The sequence below is a fragment of the Mustela putorius genome, unplaced genomic scaffold, assembly GCF_011764305.1.
Source record: "Mustela putorius furo isolate JIRA1106 unplaced genomic scaffold, ASM1176430v1.1 tig00000196_pilon_pilon_pilon, whole genome shotgun sequence".
Classification (NCBI taxonomy): Eukaryota; Metazoa; Chordata; class Mammalia; order Carnivora; family Mustelidae; genus Mustela; species Mustela putorius.
In genome coordinates, this window is record NW_025421310.1 from 13,558,065 (window position 1) to 13,573,841 (window position 15,777).

At 50.7% G+C, this 15,777-nt stretch overlaps 1 protein-coding gene across 3 annotated transcripts in view; it reads left to right on the forward strand.

Annotated features, from left to right (window-relative positions):
• OPA3 (outer mitochondrial membrane lipid metabolism regulator OPA3) overlaps positions 1-15,777 on the forward strand; it is a 71,604-nt gene that overhangs the window by 39,424 nt on the left and 16,403 nt on the right. Inside the window, exons 2-3 of one of the 3 annotated variants that reach the window (XM_013063942.2) lie at positions 1,202-1,625; positions 2,334-5,655. The exons of 1 other annotated variant lie outside the window; for it this stretch is intronic. In XM_013063942.2, the coding sequence (XP_012919396.1) occupies positions 1,469-1,625; positions 2,334-2,752 (576 nt within the window). In that variant the 5' untranslated portion in view covers positions 1,202-1,468 and the 3' untranslated portion in view covers positions 2,753-5,655. Of the gene's footprint in view, positions 1-1,201; positions 1,626-2,333; positions 5,656-15,777 lie in introns of those variants that run through there. One more of the 3 variants, XM_004767582.3, reaches the window with a different exon arrangement.

The window sequence follows — 15,777 nt, forward strand, 5'->3', positions numbered from 1 at the left end:
CTGTTGGATGCCCAGGTCGGGTGCTGTCCTGTCTTGTCCTGTCCTGGCTCCTCATGGCTACCCCTTCTTGCCAACCCCCCATTCCCACACGGACCTGAGCCCCAGATCCGAGACTGCCATCGGCCCCTGCTCTGAAAGCCTTCTCTCACACACACGCTCTTGAACTTCACTTCCTGTGCCTGCGTGTGTGCCTGCACCCCGCGTACCCACTCCCTTTTGCATACCCAGGCTCGACCACTGACCCGGCTCCTGCTCTGTCCACAGTGGGATGCTGGGATGGGGGGTGGGCAGTAGAAGCTGGCACTGTCTCTCCTCACCGCTCTCCCGCCACTCTGCCTTGTGGTCCCGACAGGATCATGTGACAGCAAAAGGCCCGGCACCCCAGGGCTGGTGTGTGGTCATCACCTCCCCGTTTTACAGGGGCAGCCCGAAGTGGGTTATCATGGCAGTAGGTGACAGAGCTCCAGGCCGACCCCATCTTGGCCTGAAGCTAGGGACCTCAGTATGGGAGAGGTTTGCACAGCCCAGACCCCAGGAACCCCACTGCACCAGGGCCTCTGTAACAACTAGCGGAACAGGGCGCCTGGGTGGCTCAGTGGGTTAAGCCACTGCCTTCGGCTCAGGTCATGATCTCAGGGTCCTGGGATCGAGCCCCACATCGGGCTCTCTGCTCAGCAGGGAGCCTGCTTCCTCCTCTCTCTCTGCCTGCCTCTCTGCCTACTTGTGATCTCTCTCTGTCAAATAAATAAATAAAATTCTTTAAAAAAATAAATAAATAAAATAACTAGCGGAACAGCGACCTCAGCGGCGGCAGTTTTGGGGGGACCCTGGGAATGCTCCTCAGATCCCCCCGCTGGCTCCAGGCAGAGCTCGTCAAACATTCCCGCCGCCCCACCCTTTTAAAACAGTGAGAAGTTATATATCCTCTAGTGCATTTTCAAGGTGACAGCTAAGACTTCTCCATGAATTCAAGTAGACGCAGAGGATATAATTTCTGATGTGTCATGAATATTGATGTTTTCCGAGTTGGCGCCATCCTTCCTTCAAAGCATGGAATGCAATCCACATAACCCTTGTAATTTGGCGCCCACTGCTCTTGGTTTGGGGGGGTTAAATGAACAAGCTGTTCTCTTGCAGTCAGAAATTTCATATTGTTCCTTGAACTTTTGTCCTTGAACTTCTATTCACGCTTCCCTTACAGAATTCTGTCTAATAAAGTGTGTGTCAGCAACCACAATAGGTGCAGCCGTCCAAATTTTAATTTGTGCTTCACTTCCGGGGACCATAAGATTGTAAGTGTCCTTATTCTCTGGAGTCTCTGGATTTTCAAAATCACTAGCGCACAATTCACGTAAAACAGTTCATATGTTATGCATTTACGTTGATGATTGCAAAACGTTAGAAGTGAAGTGCTATATGTTGGACCTGAATCTCCACGGGAACTAGACCGCAGTTCCGTGTATCCTGGATGGATGAGAATTACTGCAGGAGGGAGTCAGGGGCCGGCATCAGCTCTGCCTTGGTTTTTAAGACTCAGATGCCGAGCATCTCCCTGCACAAAGGAGCAGCTAGGCAAGAGAGCTTTGGTTGCAGCAGCCGCAGTGAGCTCGTGAGCCTCGTGCAAGGTACGTGCCCCACACCTCACGGCAAAGAGCTCACGGGACGGTTCCCTCCCTCCTCAGGGTTGGTGAAAATCGGGGATGGGAGCCACCAGACTTGCAGAGAGGCTCGGTTAGCCCCGTTCATGGTTGCTTCGCATGCGTTCCTGCATTGCGGGAGCCCTTTCTTTGGAGCCAGGAGGACCCTCTACCCTGCAGCCCTCTGAATTTGGGGAAGCTTTGGAAAGAAATTGGGTGGGGGGGGGGTCTGCCTTTCTCCTGAGAAGTGGGTTGGATAACTGCTGCTTGGCAATCCCGCTGGGGGCTTGAGGGGAAGAGCAGAGTCTGCCCTTGAGCCTTTACCTTCCAAGGACTTTGTGTCCTGGGAGCTCCTTGTAACCCTACAAGGGCGTTTCTGCCCCATGCCCCATCTCCGCCCCCCCCCCCCAACAGGCTGAGGACTTCCCTTCCTGGGCAGGGTTTCTGATTCCCGGCTGCTTGGCAGAATCCTCTGGGAAATTGAGGACCACCTCAATTTCCTGGGGCCGGCCACCCCAGGCCACTGACTCAACATCCCTGGGCTAGGCCTGTGTGGTCTTGTTTAAGGTGATCCCGCCTCCTCCCAGTTCTGGCGGTGGTGTCCCCAGTGCTCCAGCCTGGATATCCCAAATGCAGAGGGGTGGGGCTTGTCGGGGGCTCCTGGCACACAGACCTGACCCCTCTCTTCCCCCGCAGTGTACCACTGGGTGGAGATGCGGACCAAGATGCGCATCATGGGCTTCCGGGGCACGGTGATCAAGCCGCTGAACGAGGAGGCCGCGGCCGAGTTGGGCGCCGAGCTGCTGGGCGAGGCCACCATCTTCATCGTGGGCGGCGGTTGCCTGGTGCTGGAATACTGGCGCCACCAGGCGCAGCAGCGGCACAAGGAGGAGGAGCAGCGCGCGGCCTGGGACGCGATGCAGGACGAGGTGGGCCGCCTGGCGCTGGCGCTGGAGGCCCTGCAGGCGCAGGTGCAGGCGGCGCCGGCACACAGCGCCCTGGAGGAGCTACAGGCGCAGATGCGGGAGGTGCGCGCCCAGCTCTGCGCCCCGGACCCGCCGGCCACACCCCAGGCGGCATCCGCGTGCAAGGGGCAGGAGTCCGCGCAAGCATGAACTTGGCGGTGGTTGTGTGTGCCCCGATGTGGCCTTCTCCCCGTACTGCCCGCACCTGCGCTAGCCGTGCGGAAACCCCCAGGATCTTGATGGAACTTGGATTCAGTCAGCCCCTCCTGGCCCGCGGGACCTTCCACGGAGGCCAGGCCCCAGCGGTGAAGCCGTCCCCCCGAATCGCCCTCCAGCCCTGACTCATCGGTACAGCCCTGAAGCACATGGACCTGTGCGGTCCCAGCCAGGAGGACAACAGGCTTCGGGCAGGAGGAAAAAGGAACCGGACTTAAGCTGAATCAAGCTGTGACCCCATTCCCACCCCCACCCCCATGTCTGTGACACCCTTCCCTGGGACGCTCATCCTTGTCACTGGGACACCCCTCCCCCTTGGTGGGTCAGCACAGACCATTGTAAAGAAATGCAGCGTGGTTCGTGCACTTCTGTCCCCGGCGTCTAAGGTGGGCTCTAGCTGGATTTTGGCCGCTCTCTTTGAGGGGCAAACGGGGGCTCCTGGCCTGCAGCTGATCCGCTGAATGCTCTGTCTTCCCCCCTTAATGGGAGCTGAGGTACCCTGCTGTGACCCCAAGTGGGAGATACCAAAAGATCCCCCAACACCCCTTTGTGGTGGAAAAATGACTCCTGTCTAAGGCTAAATCCAGCCCCGGCCCCCTGTTGAGCTGTCCTCCAAGTCCCTCAGCCTTTCCTGACATGCCCTCTTCCGTGGCCTCTCCCGACACAATGTCATCATATTTCTCCTGTGCCATCCAGATCTGCTGACCTCTGTGCCCTTGCCCTTCTCCCGCTGGGGCTCTGGACTGGTCCGGCCGTCCCCCTTCACGCACTGGCCCCCTCATGCCTCCAGAGCCCTCGGCCCCACCTCCATCCCACTAGACTAGGCCACCCGTTTGTCTTTCTGAGTTTCCTAGGGCTACCATAACCATGATCACAAACTTGATGGCCTAAAACCACTGAAATGTGTTCTCTCACAGTTCTGGAGGCAGAGATCTGAAGCCAGAGTCTCAGCAGGGCCATGCTCTGTCAGCGCTCCGTCCGAGGGCCCTGGGGGGCCATCCTTCCTTGCCTCTCCTGACTTCTGGGCACTTCAGGCATTCCTTGGCTGGTGGCTGCAGAGCTCCAGTCTCTGCTTCCTTCTTCACGTGGCCTTCTCTCGAGTCTCTTACAAAGGCACTTGTCTTTGGATTTAGCCCCCTTCCCCCAAACCTAGGGTGATTTCACTTCAGGGTCCTTAACTTAGTTTACAGAGTTGGGTTTTTCTTCCCAGATACGCTCACGACCACAGTTCCATGGGTTACTGTGTGGACATGTCTTTGGGGGAGCCACCATCCAACCCACTATACCTCCCCGCCCCAAAGAGGACGCTGGGACTCTTGCCAACCCCACGGGACACGTGGCCTTCCTCACAGGGATGATAGGAACAATCCAGAAACCAGCCTTTACCACTGGGTGCCTCTCCCGGGAACCTCACTGACGCGGGAGGTCTGTGTTATGTTGCCCTAATGAAAGAGCCCCAGAGTGAGGAAGACAACTTTAGGATGTGTCTGAGGACACAGGGATCTTCAAAATAGGGGCAAGTCTTGTTAAAATGAGAGAAGCCGATGTGTGTGCATGAGCAGCGATCCTATGAACTCTTTCTCTGAGACCCAGGGGAAGCAAAGGGACTTGCCCAAGGCCACGAAGCCCGTGAGGGACTGGCTTACCAAGGTGGTGAAGTAATCAGAGCAGGGTGGGGGCTGGGGCTCAGTGAGGGCGATGGGAGAAGAAGGGGTGCAGGTGCTAGAGAGCCCCGGTAGGGGAGAGGGGAGCAGGGAGCCGGTTACTGCGGAGGAAGGGTGGTTAGGGATCTCCACAGAGACGCAAGGCATTTCCCAGAGGCAGCATTGGGAGTGGGGGTGGGGGGGCTCAATTTCCGTTCCAAACAGCCGCAGACCACACCTGAAATCTTAGCATTTAGTGAGCAGGGTCAGATCCAAGATCCATTCTACCTGGGCTGGGTTCCAGCAGCTCGAGATGAAGCGGGAGGGGCCAGCTTTCTCTCAACTCCTTCCTCCCTCACCTCTGCCAGGGTGTGGGGGGCAAGGGGGCCCGGGCGGGGGGCTCTGGACACAACTTCTACCCAGACAGAAACCCAAGAAACTGGGGTCCTGAAAGATCATCTTCGTCTTCTAGATGAAGGGGAGAAACTGATTATAGTGGGAGCTGAGGAGGTGGCTTCTGGGTGGAGGTGTCTTTACAATCGGAAGTGACCTGAGTGGGTAAATGAGAAGAAGATTCAGAGAGAGTGAGCACTGTGAGGATGGGGTGAGGGACGGAGCCAGGTGAGCGGGCTCAGGGCCCGGTTTCCATGGCTACTCCTGGGGGTGCCCTGGGACACTGACCCATCTCTAGAGCACAGGTTGGGGGAGGTCAGTGACTGTGATGTGCTCCCCACTCCCATGATGGCCATAGATAGTGGCCCTTACCAATATTTTCTTCATTGCATTCATGGGAAAATGGAGGCACGGAAAGGGGGGGGTCACCTGCCCAAGGACACACAGGCAGGAAAGAAGCAGGAGTGGGACCAGAGATGGACAGTCTGTACCAGAGCCCAAGCCCCATACGCCTACGCCGGTCTTTACCCTGATGCGCCATTACTGTCCCGTCTCCGAGACTCAGACCTCAGAACTCAGCTCTGCGTGTCCTTCCTTGTGGCCAGACATTGTGGGATGTCGGCTTTGTGCACTGGGTGGGATCAGGGTGTGTGGGAATGCAAGGAATCCCCTCTTGATGCACGAGGCTGAGACGGGAGCATGCTTCATTACTCTGGTTTCCTACTAGCTGAAGTTTTGTATATATTTGTGACTTGGGGAGAGGGGTAGAATAAATTCATAAATGGGGGTGCTTGTCTTCAAGTTGATGTATTTATTTTTTTTAATCTTCAAAAAACCCCTGTTACAACCTTAAAAAAACGTCTTCCGACTCCTTTCATTCAGGAAGCTTTCAGGTGTCCACCATGTCCCCTGCCCTGCTCTCTGTCACGCTAGGGTCCCAGCAGTGAGCCAGACAGCCACAACCCTGCCTTGTGGCGTCCCCTGTCCAGCAGGGGGACGAGCATATCCAGACTTTGCTTTTACAACGTTAACCTGTGTGCCCTGCGGTGATTTGGGGAAAAATTGCCTCATTGAATCCAGACGGGATTCAGGACTGATGGAGGGGGGGGGCAGAAATCCATTTCCCATTTACACTGGCTCACAGAAGCCTCAATGTCTTGAGGGCTCTCTGCCTCTCCCATCTCTGGCTCGGCTCCATTGTCCCCTCTGCCTCTGTTGGTTTCCCAGTCAGACAGCCCCTTGCCTGGAGAAAACCACTGCTAGAGAAAGTGGGCTTCAGTAAGCCTGTGCCTGATTCATGGGCCCATATGGCCGGTCCTGGGCACTAGCTACTGTGACTCTTGAGGGGCCAGGCCTGGGCCCCCAACCTCAATGGACAAAAGGGAGGGAAGCGTGCCCAAAGGAGAATTGAGGGAGCACCTTCCACCTACTCTTTACAGACAAATATTTACTGAGCACGTACTGCATGCCTGGCCCCATTACAGTAGCTGGGAATCGGCCAGGAATGAGATAAGGGCTGACCCCTAGAGCAAGAGATGGGCAGGAAAGTCGTAAAGGACTGATCCAATGGCAGAGTTCAGGAGTAAAGAGTTTACTGTCCTCTGGAATATAATAAGGGGAGTCAGGGGAACGAAGACCAGCACCCTTGCCTCAGTTGGCCCAGCTCTGGAGGTTCCTCCTAGCTCTGGGCACCACAGAGGACTGGCAACTTTATCTCGCCTCAACTACTCCAGACCCAGCTCTGCTTCCTTCCCTCCCCACCTGCAGGTGTCATTCGCCAAAGACTCGGCTGGGACCCTGATACACACGGATCTCAAGTCCACTGGGTGCCTGGCTGGCTCAGTCGGTTAAGCTTCCGACTTGATTTCGGCTCAGGCCACGATCTCAGAGGCATGAGATCTCAGACTCACCTTGGAGTCTGCTTGTCCCTCTCCCTCTGCTTCTCTTCTCTCTCTCTCCCTCCCTCTCAAATAAATAAATAAGATCTTAAAAGAAAATAAAGAAGTCTCCATCTCAACCCATGGCGGCAAGCCACAGTGAGAAGCTGAGTTTACGCCATATACGGATCTATGTAATTTACAGTTCACACTTGATGTGTGTATTAAAAATAGGGCATAATTCATGCATCATGTGCCATAGTATATAACAATATAAAAATATTTTTATGTAACATAGCATTGTATAGTATATGTTGTGTGTGTGCATCATTGGAATGAAAATCACCAAACACCCTTAATAGGTACCGTGCGGTCTGGTACTTCTTACCGTGTATTACTTTTCATGAAGAAAAACAACAGCTATAAAAGTATCCTACGTACCTAATATGTATTCTTTTTATTTTTTTAAGATTTTATTTATTTATTTAACAAAGACACAGCGAGAGAGGAAACACAAGCAGGGGGAGTGGAGAGGAGAGAAGCAGGCTTCCTGCAGAGCAAGGAGCCCAATATGGGGCTCGATCCCAGGACCCTGGGATCATGACCTGAGCCAAAGATAGATGCTTAACAACTGAGCCACCCAGGCGCCCCCTAATATGTATTCTAAACATGTAAAATCCATTATATGCATTTAATAACACAAACATATGTTAACATCATACATTATATATTACATACATGGTTAGAACAAAAGTTCCGGTAAATGGTAATTGCCCTCACCATGGGCAATGCACACTTGTTACTTTCTATTTTATTCTGTCTCGTAAAGAAGAGCATATACGTATGTGTGTATTATACAGACCTACATAAAGTGGGCTGCCGTGCACCTTTGGCTTTTATTCTTGGCGAGGCAGGAGCCCCTGGAGGCTCTGAGCAGAACAGGGACAATGAGCTGACTTAGGACCCACCCCCAGTCTTGACGGACTATGGGGGGCAAAGGTGAAGGCCGTCAGTTGGGTAAAGAGATGACTGAGATCGACCAGATGTGGGAGGCATGGTGGCCGGACTGGGGGAGATAGTGGAGGTGAGGAGATGTGGGATTCTGGGCATATTAATATTTCAGAGGTGGAACAGATAGGATTTGCTGAGCGATGGGATGTGGGTAGTCACTGACAGCTTCTAGGTCTTTGCTCTGTGCACCTAGAAGGGAAAGCCTATGAGGGAGGCTGTGGCAGAGCCCCGGCCCTCCCCCATCCCCAGCTCAGCTCAGATTTCCAGATTTCCTCTGGCAGGTTTTTGTTATTCTGAATGGTGGCCAGCTAGGGCTGGGAAGACAGTTCTCATCTTTACTCATCTCTGATGTCACTGAGCTCACCCTTGTGCTGTGTCTCTGACATTCTTTATCTCAACCACACCCCCATCAGGGGATGCTCCTGGTGTCTATTTGGGACCTCCTGGAGGAAGGAGGAGAGTGGAGGTGGTGGGCTGGGACTTGGGACCCCTGGGCTGAGAGCGCTGCTCGCCCCTGGAATGGCAGTGCCCAGGCCAGGCTCCCCAGAGGTGCCTCCACTGGGTAGGGGCGGTTGTGGACCTGGGGGTTGGGGGTGAGGTCCCCAATGGCTCTGTCACATCCAATGTGCCCACCTTGCTCGAAGGGCCCATCCCTGTGCTTTGAACTTTGCACACTCTTCATCAAAGTTCAACCATTTCAGAGAAACCGAAGTCCCCTCCCTGAAAGGAGTCTTGCCTCTGGTTTGGGGGAACTCTGGCAGATCCCCTTTAGGAACGATCTGGTCATACTTGAGATCCCCTTATTAGCTTTCCACTGTTTTCCGCTTTTGACACTCAGCCATCTCTGTGTGCTTCTCTGGCCTGCGTGAGTCTTTCCTTAGGGAGATACCAAGAGCTGCAGGAACCGAATGTGTTAAACATTATTTATAGTTAATATGAAAATCACCCTCGAAAATTCTGCGGAGGTGCAGAGGGAGTGTCAACGCTCGGAATGATCCAACTTGAAAAATTTTCAAGCCATAGATGTGCACATGGAATGTAACTGTTCTTTTAACTTGTATTTTCTGCTTACCTGTACCTCACGCGTTTTCATAGCTATTTATAGGACATTTGTACTGTTTTTTGGAAAATGCCTGTTTCACACTGTCCCTTTAATGTTTGTTTCTGGTAGGCTTCTTCCAACTGAAGTTTTTCATCTTAAAATAAGCAAATCCAGGGTGCCTGCCTGTCTCAGAAGAGCATGCGATTCTTGGTCTTGATGTCGTGAATTTGAGACCTGTGTTGGGAGTACACATGATTTCAATAAATAAACTTAAAAATAAAATTAAAAAGGGGGTGTCTGGGTGGATCAGTGCATTAAAGCCTCTGCTTTCGGCTCAGGTCATGATCTCAGGGTCCCGGGATGGGCCCCACATCGGGCTCTCTCTGCTCAGCGGGGAGCCTGCTTCCCTCTCACTCTCTGTCTGCCTCTCTGCTTACTTGTGATCTCTGTCTGTCAAATAAATAAATAATAACTCTTTAAAACAATAAAATAAAATAACCAGGTCTATTAGTCTTTTTTCCCTTCAGGCCTTTGTTTTTTTTTTCTGTCCTTATTTGAGAAGGACTCCTTTGCCTCAAGGATATCTGAGTACAGCTCTATTTTATCATACTTGTATTCAAGTTTTCTTTGTGTTTCAGTCATCTATCAAGAGTAGCTTTTTGGGCGCCTGGGTGGCTCAGTGGGTTAAGCTGCTGCCTTTGGCTCAGGTCATGATCTCAGGGTCCTGGGATCGAGTCCCGCATCGGGCTCTCTGCTCAGCAGGGAGCCTGCTTCCTCCTCTCTCTCTGCCTGCCTCTCTGCCTACTTGTGATCTCTCTGTCAAATAAATAAATAAATAAAATCTTAAAAAAAAAAAAAAGAGTAGCTTTTTGTTCTGTAATGTTTTGGTTTTTGAAGAGTGTAAGTTTGGGATCTGTGTTCTTCAGTTTCCGAATGATCGATTGGCCCGTATCTTGAAGTGTGAGGGATGCTCTATCCTTTCCCGCCTCCTGCAGGAGTGGACAGCAGTACCCACTCCATCTCCTTGACACTAGTGCCTGTTTCTCAGTCCTGTCCCACCATCCGTTTGTCTGTCACGCTCAACACCATCTTGTTTTGAAAGACAAGAGTTTGAAACTTTATATAAATATATATAATTATAAATAAATATTTTAATTAAATAATTACTAACTACTTAACTAATTAAATATTTAATTAAATAAAGATTTTATTTATTTGTCAGAGCAAGAGAGCGAGCACAAGCAGGGGGAGCAATAGGCAGAGGGAGAGGGAGAAGCAGACACCCTGCTGAGCAGAGAGCCTGACTTGGGGCTCGATCCCAGGACCCCAAGGTCATGACCTAAGAGGAAGACAGACTTTTTTTTTTTTTTTTAAGATTTTATTTATTTATTTATTTGACAGAGAGAGATCACAAGTAGGCAGAGGCAGGCAGAGAGAGAGGAGGAAGCAGGCTCCCTGCTGAGCAGAGAGTCCGATGCGGGACTCGATCCCATGACCCTGAGATCATGACCTGAGCCGAAGGCAGCAGCTCCACCCACTGAGCCACCCAGGCGCCCTGGAAGACAGACATTTAACCAGCTGAGCCACCCAGGTGCCCCTGAACATATGTTTTGATCTCTTCTCAGCCACCCAGCCATCTTGTTCTTATGTTCAGATTTATCGGAGTTATTCTTGTATTTTTAGAAAGTTAATAGACTTTATATTTTTTGAGCAGTGTTAAATCTCCAGAAAAATTGAGCAGAAAGTACAGAGAATTCCCGTCTGTCTCCCCCCAGCACCCCCGTACATTCACAGCTGTTCCTGTGATTAACGTCTGGCTCTCATATGGTGCCTTCATTACAGCTGGGGAGCCAATATTGACAGGTTACTAAAGTCCGTAGTTTTCACCGGGGTTTCCGCTCAGTGTTGTACATTCTACGGGTTCAGACAAATGAATATAGTATCATGTCTATATCATATCATATCTAGTATCATATCATGATACATTACAGTATCACACAGAATGGCTTCACTGCCCTAAAATTCCCCTGTGCTCCACCTGCCCCTCCCTCCTTCCCTGAAGCCCCACAACCCCAGGTGTTTTTACTGCCTTTTCCAGAGTGTCAGTAAGTCGGAATCATACAGCACACGGACTTTTCAGCCTGGCTTCTTTCACTGAACAATATGCATTTAAGATTCTCCCATGTCTTTTTTTTGTGCTTGATCGCCCATTTCTTTTCATCACTGAATAATGGTCACTGAATGGGCGTACCACAGTTTGTATATCCGCTCCGCTAAGTGTTGACGCACGTTTCCGCAACAGCTTCTCTGCTGGCTTGGAAAAATTTGCTCTTTATGTTGCAAGATCGATTTGGGGGAGACTTTGTGTCTTTTGTCTTAGGGGTCGTATTTCCTGCAGAACAGCTAGGTTCTGTGAAATAAAATAATAATAATAGCATCAGTCTGTTGAGTGCTTAGTATCAAGCTGGGTGGTCAGTGAGCTTCGTCGCAGACCCTTTTAATCCCTCCTGTACCTCCCCCCTGAGCTTTGCTTAGCAACTCAAAGTGCGGGGAATATTGCTGGTGGGACCAAGAGCCGGCGTCAGCCCTTCCATCTGGCAATGAATGTCATGTATTATCCTAAAAGCTGTTCCAGGGGGAGATGCTGCATATGGCGAATCTGCCAGTTGGAGTTGAGAAGAGTGCGGCACCTAAGCAGAAGTCGGAGTTCGTCTTCCAGATTTTAGAATGCCCAGAATTACCGTGTCCTGTGCAAGCATGAGCATCTCCTAGGGACATGCCATCTGATGCCATGTCACCCCACATCTGTATCTCCCTGGGGGCACCTGCAGTCACACGGAAACGTGCTGTCTGGCCAGTCACGCCCGAGCTGGGAGATGGTGGTAGATGATGGATGCTCAGCTCTCTGCAGCTTTCCTAAATTAAGTTCCAGGTATGTAAAACCAGGAAAACGCAACATTGTTGAGAGGAATGAGGTTCAGGCCAGGGCTGAAGTCACCCCAAGGCTCAACAGGTGCACAGTCCCATTGGCAAGGAGGCTTACTCATGTGGCCAGCAAATAGGGGCTGGCTCTTGGCAGGAGCCTCTGTTTCTCCCCCCAGGACCTCTCTAGTGTGGACCCTTTCCTCCTCCCTCTGTCTCTCATTAACTCTCCTGCATTTGCTGAGTCAGCAAATCCATTAGTATTCTAAGATACCTGGCCAAATCCCAGCCAGCCTGTAACCTCCAGCCTCTTCTCCCCTGACCTGGCGTGGGCAGAATGGAATGGTGCCCCCTGTCCTTGGAACCTGTGAATGTGACCCCATGTGATAAAAGTTTTGAAGACGTGAGGAAGCTAAAGATCTCCAGGTGCAGAGATTTTTCTGAATTGTCTAACCCGGATCTTAACTGCCATCACAGTGTGCTCCTGAGACATGGTCAGAGGGAACACACACACAGGAGAGGCCACATGAACATGGCTGTGAGGATGGGATGGGGCCTCTGGGAACCCAGGAAAGCCAGCAGCCACCAGAAGCTGGGAGAGGCAGAGAACTGACTCTCGTCTTGAGTTTTTTGGAGGGACGGCAGCCCACCTGACACCTTGATCTCGGCCCAGTGATGCTGCTTTTGGACTTTGGCCCTCCAGAACTTTGAGAGAATGCATTTCTGGGTTGACTTGTCAAGTTCATGGTTGTATGTTACAGCAGTCAGAGGTGACTAATACACCCCCACAGTCTCTCTCTGATGGCTATCCCCCACCCCCCGCTCTCCCAACAGCACTGACCCCTCAGGGAAAGAACAAGCCTACTCCACTTTCTGGCAGAATGGGGGGCCCAGATTTTCCAGAGATTCCTTGTGGCTTTCTGCTCTGTTGCCTGGGAGAAAAAATAATTTCTCAACTATAGACACGCGTATTTCGCCAGTGCATTTAAGTAGTATATACTGAAAGTGTAATTCTACCTTTGCTGGGTACGTTTTACTGAGCAGCTTATTTATTCCAGATTGTCAGAGCTTTGTTTCTATCCTCGGGTCATTTTCCTTATCGGACGTTTCTCTTTTCTCCTAATTATGGTTTTAGTTGAAAAATAAAAATAAACATATGGTAAAGTATATAAGCCGCACTGGTATATGTCTCTGTGAATTCTTACACACATGGATATACATAGTAACCAGCACCCAGATGGAGACAGGACGTTTCCAGGAACACTCCCTTCTGCTGCCTCCTTGGCAACACCCCCTCCCAGCTGGAACCACTCTTCTGGAATCTGTCACTGTTGATCAGTTTTGCCTGTTCCTGAACTTTGTATCTGGTGGACTGGTATGGAATGTTCTTTTTTTGGATCTGACTTCTTTTGTTCCATGTAGTATCTAAGAGATGCATCTGTGCTGTTTTGTGTTGTAATCCTCTGTTCTTTTTTGTTGCCGTGCGGTATTCCGTTGTCAACCAAAACACACTGTACTTACCAGCTTGTCTCTGTTATGAGCAAAGCTGCTAGAACTGACCCGGCACAAGGCTTTGGTGGGCATTGCGCTTGGGTATATCTAGGAGTGAGTCATAGGTCAAGAGTGTTTACCCTTATTTTTTTTTTTTTAAGATTTTATTTATTTATTGGGACGCCTGGGTGGCTCAGTTGGTTAAGCAGCTGCCTTCGGCTCAGGTCATGATCCCAGCGTCCTGGGATCGAGTCCCACATCGGGCTCCTTGCTCCGCAGGGAGCCTGCTTCTCCCTCTGACTCTGCCTTCCACTCTGTCTGCCTGTGCTCACTCTCGCTTGCTCTCTCTCTGACAAATAAATAAATAAAATATTTTTAAAAAATAAAGAAAAAGATTTTATTTATTTATTTATTAGAACTTGAGCATGAGTGAGCATGTGCTGGGGGAGCAGCAGAGGGAGAGGGAGAAGAAGACTCTCAGCTGAGCAGGGAGCCTGATGTAGGGTTCGATCCCAGGACCCTGAGATCATGATATGAGCCAGTCAGTCTCCCAACTGACTGAGCCACCGAGGTGTTCCGAGTGTTTACCCTTTGGAAAAAAAACGCCAGGTTGTTTTTTTTTTTTTTTTTTAAGATTTTATTTATTTATTTGAGAGAAAAAGAGAGGAGAGAGGGAGAAGCAGAGGGAGAGGGAGAAGCAGACTCCATGCTAAAAGTGGACACAAGGCTCGATCCCAGGATCCTGAGATCATGACCAGAGCTGAAGGCAAATGCTTAACTGACTGAGCCACCCAGGTGTCCTGTCCTCCCTCCCTTAAGGGGAGAACCTGTTCCTTGCCTCTGCCAGCTGCTGGTGGCCCCCGGCACTCCTGCACTTGTGGCCATGTCCCTCCCATCTCCGCCTCCATCCTCACATGTGGCTTTCTGCTCTGTATCTGTATCTTCTCTCCCACCTTTTATGAAGACACTTGTCATTGGGATTAGGGCCCACCTGGGTAATCCAGGATAATCTCCCCATTGCAAATCCTTAATTCACTTCATCACATCCGTGAAGTCCCTTTGGCTGTATAGAAGACTCAGAGGTTCCAGGCATTGCGGAGTAGACGTGCTGGGGGGGGGCCATCCTCCAGCGTCTCACACACACCTTCTGTAGGCTGCCCATTCTCTCTCCTAGTGATCCGATGTGCCCTGCATAGAATCTGCATGCTGTGTTTGAGATGAGGAGGCTTTCTGGCAAACCTCTCATTGGAGCTGTGTGGTAAGACGCTTAGCGTGGGGGACTCTGTGCTTCTCTATCGGGTTCGGCAGAGAACCCTAGCCTAGGGATCCAGATGACCCCTAGCGGGTTCGGCATATGTTCAGCTGTTGATTGGATACTCCAGTTCCTGTGACGAATGCCTGCTTTACTTGTCCTTAATGCTTGTTTAGGGTGTCTTTTGTTCTACAGATTTTGTTTTTGTTTTATTTTGATAAGCCAGATTTTCCCATCTTTTCTTTTATGGTTCTTACTTTTCTCCCTTGTTTGAGAAGAGCTTCTTCACCCCAAATTATAAATATCCCCATCCAAAGAGTACAGGGCAATTATGAGCCCCCATTTTACAGAAGAAGATGCTGAGGCCGAGGAAATGACTGTCCTAGATTTTTTTTAAATATTTTCTTTATTTATTTGACAGAGTCAGGCAGAGACAGAGGGGGAAGCAGGCTCCCTGCCGAGCAGAGTCCAATGTGGGGCTCGATCCCAGGACCCTGAGATCACGACCTGAGCTGAAGGCAGAGGCTTAACCCACTGAGCAGAGGCTAACCCACTCCTTAACCCAGGAGCCCCAGTGACTGTCCTAGATTTCACATTTATTGGGTTGCAGGCCCTGTGTGAAGTATCTTATAAGAACCACATCTTTGGAAAAAAAAAAAAAAAAAAGAACCACATCTTTGACTCTGACTCTCTTTGTGTTGGGGGTCCCCCAAACTACCCTCAGGCTCAGTGATTTGCTAGGACTCACAGGACTCAGTAAAACTGATACTCATGTTCATTCCAGTGTAAGGACACAGACTGAAGTCAACAAAGGGGAAAGGTGCATGGGGTGAAGTCCAGGGCAGACCAGATGCAGAGAGAACAGCACATGCAAAGGCCCAGAGATGCCAGTGGGAAGGAAATTCATAAAAACATTTTTTTTTTTAACGTTCCCCTCCCTGAGCTTAGAGTGTGCAGCTTAGCAGGGCAGGAATGAGAGGTCGGTGAGCAGGTTCCACAGGCTCTGGGCCACGGAGAGGAGAGCATGCAGGGAAAGGAGGCTCTGTGTGACCAGACACCTGTGAACACTGCTCGTCCAGAAATGAATTCCATTTGGGTCATTTCTTTGTTTTCCAGTCATTTATTTTCTACATATCTCAAGGCACAGCAGGCTCCCTAGGAAAACTCAGCAACAATGAAACACATAAAATGGAAGGATAAAAATCATCTGTGATCCTACTATCCAGAGATGATCAGTGTTCACTTCTAGCTGTGTTTCATGTCTTTGGAACGTGCATGTGTGCCTGCACTGTGTCTGCAGAGAAAAAAATATGCATTGTGTAGATTTT